This window comes from Coturnix japonica, unplaced genomic scaffold (assembly GCF_054131305.1).
Source record: "Coturnix japonica strain WE unplaced genomic scaffold, WE-NBRP24 Scf045, whole genome shotgun sequence".
NCBI classification, from domain to species: Eukaryota; Metazoa; Chordata; class Aves; order Galliformes; family Phasianidae; genus Coturnix; species Coturnix japonica.
Window position 1 is genome coordinate 2,823,899 of NW_028188948.1, and position 3,533 is coordinate 2,827,431.

The window sequence follows — 3,533 nt, forward strand, 5'->3', positions numbered from 1 at the left end:
GGGCAGGATCACCACCTTTCACTTGCTGGCAGCACTTGCCCTCATGTAGCCCAGGACACCATTCACCTTAGTGGCCAGGGCTCCCTGCTGGTTCTGCCTAGTGTCCAGCAGAACTCTGACTTACTGTCCAGATGGTTGGCACCATCTATGAAAGAGCCTGGTGATTTTTCTCCTCAGTTGCAGAAATTTGCTCTTCCCTTCACTGAGACCCACGGGGATCCTGCCTGAAATGTAACAGTGGCACAGCAGCAGGAAAAAGGGGAGAAAGCATTTGGGGTAGGGAGGCAATGACCACTATGCTGTTGGCAGCACCAACACGATTCTGCATCTCTGTTTCTGCTTGATTTCCATGGTGGAAGTGGACAGCAATGACAGGAGTCCATGGGAGCTGATTTGTGTCCCAGCTGCCACACAGCCCCAGTCTTGCCAGCTCCACCACTGTTGTATTGCTGCTGCTGGTGGGGTGGAGTCTTCCTTGGTGATGGCAGATCCTAGTAGTTACTGGCCTTCCTGTGGGAGGCTCACTGGGTCCCCCCCAGATGGGCTGATGCCACAGGGCCCTGCCGTAGGCTCTGCCAGTTCCTCACCAGATGATGCATGATCCACAATGAAGGTGGAATAGATGCAGCTCTTCTGCCATGGTTGGCACCTCATCCCTGTTGAAGCTGGTTGGGCTGCTGAACTGGGCAGAAAGTATATTACAGGTGTGCTTGCTACGGTGTTTCACTTCATTGAATAATACGAGATTAATTCTCATTTTTCCTGTGTTCCCTTGAACAGCCACAGGAGCCTCGTGCTATTTGGAGTTTTTTTAAAAGCAAATTGAGGTATCACATATGAAGCTGTTCTCCATTTTAAAAAAATCGGGGGATTCAAGTAAAAAAAGATCATGATGTAACTTAAATGTTTCAAAAATCAAGGGTATCACTCAAGGCTATGTGCTGCTATTGGATTGGAGTTTGATTCTTTAGTGTTCCATGTGTTTTCCTTCCTCTGATGAGTTCCTGCATTACTCACAGTGGGATGGTTTGGGATGGGGTCTGATTTTGTGATGTCATCACGCAGTGTCATCACATGCAATCATAATCGGTCCATCTTCTGCTTATTAGGGTCTTTGTCTCTTTTATTAGTAATATCAGGAGTGCTGATTTACGGTCATAAATTTCAAAGATGAAATTTAACACCCTCTATCTATAAGGACAGAAATATGGAGAAAGCAGCATGGGCAGCATGGGTAGGAACAGCAACGCCAGCAGTCTTGTCAAAAACACAGAGACTTTTTGTTCTAAGTTTTAAGGGATGTTTATTAGGTATTATAAGCAGCAGGCCGAGAGGCAGATGTTGGGCTCCCGGCCCGCCGGAGCCGTGCTGTGACGGCATTGCGGTGCCGGCCTAGTGCCGCCGCCGGGGCCGCCTCTTGCAGGGCGGCGCAGAGTCCTGGGGGCTGCTGCGGGCCTTCCTCTTCGGGGGGCGCCGGGGCCCCCCAGACGAGCGGTCGCTGCCCTGGGAAGAGGGACCCGCTGTGGCCGCCTGCCCTGGCTCCGTGCTGGGCCCTGCGGTGCTGGTGGAGCGGCCTGGGCCCGAGGCAGGAGGCTCCTGATGGGAGGTGCTGGTGATGGTGCTGGCTGCAGGACTGTCCTCCCTCCCTCCAGCAGCACGGGTGTCCTGGTGGTCCAGCTGGTGGCGGATGGTGGGGCCGTACAGGGCTGCAGCGATGCCGATGAGCCTTCTGACGAAGGGCACCACGTCACCACTGGTGGTCATCTGCAGCGCCTGCACCAAGGCCTCCTGGTCCAGCCCGTGCTGGCACAGGAAGTTCACGGTGGTGCACTGTGCCACGTAGACTTCCCACCAGTCGTCGCTGGACACCTCATGGATCTCTCCCTGCAGCCATCGGAGCAGGGGTCCGAGGTCTTCCGGATGTTGCTGGAAGAAGGCAGCCCAGACCTCGGCTGGGAAGTTGTGCTCAGCTGGGATGAGCACCGGCTCTGCAGGCCCCTGCTCGTCCTGCAGGCCGTCACCTGAGTGCGCTGCGGGCTGCGGGACAGCACACTCCAGGTAATCCTCGTCCGACCTCACCGAGTATCGGATGGTGGCGACTTTGTGCCCGCATACGGCACAACTCGGTTTCTTCTGTGCCCACCAGACGGCACAGCCGTAGCACAGCTGGTGCTGGCAGGGGGTCACGTAAGCCACATCCTCCCGTACTTGCCCACAGATGGGGCAGGTCCAGTCGGATGTTGCATCCATGGCCCGGGCTGTTCAGTGGGCTGGGGAGAGCTGAGGTCGGGAAGCTGCTCCCCTCACAGGTGCTGCAGCAGGCAGAAAGACGGTGTCACCAACTGCAAAAGACAGAGAGAGGCCACGGTCACTCACTGTCCCAGTCTCTCATCAGCAAACCCTCCCGGTCCCTGTTCCCCTCCTGCCACTGCGGAGGCCATGTCCCCACGGGCATAGGCCGGCCTGGGGAGGGGCCCTCAAGAAGCACCCCCAGCTTCTGGCGTCAGGCATTGCCACGCTGCCCACCTGCGCTGCTGCACGCTCCTCTCCTAGATGTCCCAGACGCCTGCAACCAGCAGGGTCGGGGTACAGCTCAAGAGGCTCTGGGACGGCGGCTGAGTGCTGCGCAAGCAACACCCAGATCACGTTCCAGCTCCAAAACTCGCCCTGTCCACACTCCAGTCCTCGCACACTCGCTCGGTTGGAGGCCAGGCACGAACTGCTGGGCTGGGCTGCTGCGCCCGCATTGGAGCAGTGTGGGCCAAGCAGTCACAATCCATCGCACGGAGATGTCACAGACCAGGGCTTGGCCGTGTTGCTGGGCCTCGCCTTCACTGGGGGACATCACCACCCGTCCCACAGCGACGCCGTCATCCACTGCTTGCTCATCACTATGCGCCAGCCTCACGTGCTGCACGTTTTATTATTCAATAAAATTTCCTGCTTCCCTCTGTCTCTTGAAGTTGGTGATCTTGGAGATCTTTTTCGGCCTTCATGAATCTATGATTTTGTGTTACCCAAGATCACTCTGATTTAGATGCTGAGGGAAACCTTTGTTAATGAATTTTCACTGCCAGTGTATGGAATCTGTTTTAAGATTTTTATATCAAGTAGTTTGAAGAAGGTAAAATAAGAAACAATTTTCTATCCAAGTATTTAGTTGGACATATGCTGCTGGTGTAAAGGAAAGTTACATGGTTTTTTATTATGGAAGATTAAAAATATTTTTTTTTTCTGTTTTTAGTAAAGTGATGTTTTTATTAGTAAGTATATAAATTTTATTCCTGTACATAACACTGTGCTTTAGCCATTTTCATAAGCCATCTTGGAGTAGATTTATCTTAGAGTAAAAAAGTTACTTCTTACATCCAGTGTCTTGTTTTTCTGTTTTGGAAGAGATACAAAACAGAAGTCAAATGCACATACATCAAGTTATTAGCACTCAGTGGAGAAAATGTAGTGCATTACCAACAACAGTTCAGCTCTAGCTGATCTCCAGACAAAGGTACTTTATGATTCTTACACCTTCACTT

The 3,533-nt window shown here is 52.8% G+C and overlaps 1 protein-coding gene across 1 annotated transcript; it reads right to left on the bottom strand.

Annotated features, from left to right (window-relative positions):
• Positions 1–1,284: 1,284 nt before the first annotated feature.
• LOC146752482 (uncharacterized) lies at positions 1,285–2,608 on the bottom strand. Its single transcript, XM_085531839.1, has 2 exons — positions 2,527–2,608; positions 1,285–2,342 (listed from the first exon to the last, which is right to left on the bottom strand). The coding sequence occupies exon 2, from the start codon at positions 2,248–2,250 to the stop codon at positions 1,393–1,395; it is 858 nt and encodes a 285-aa protein (XP_085387965.1). The 5' UTR covers positions 2,251–2,342; positions 2,527–2,608; the 3' UTR covers positions 1,285–1,392.
• Positions 2,609–3,533: the final 925 nt, after the last annotated feature.

Coding starts and splice junctions, on each gene's coding strand:
- LOC146752482 (XM_085531839.1), bottom strand. CDS start 2,250: ATGGATGCAACATCCGACTGGACCTGCCCCATCTGTGGGCAAGTACGG.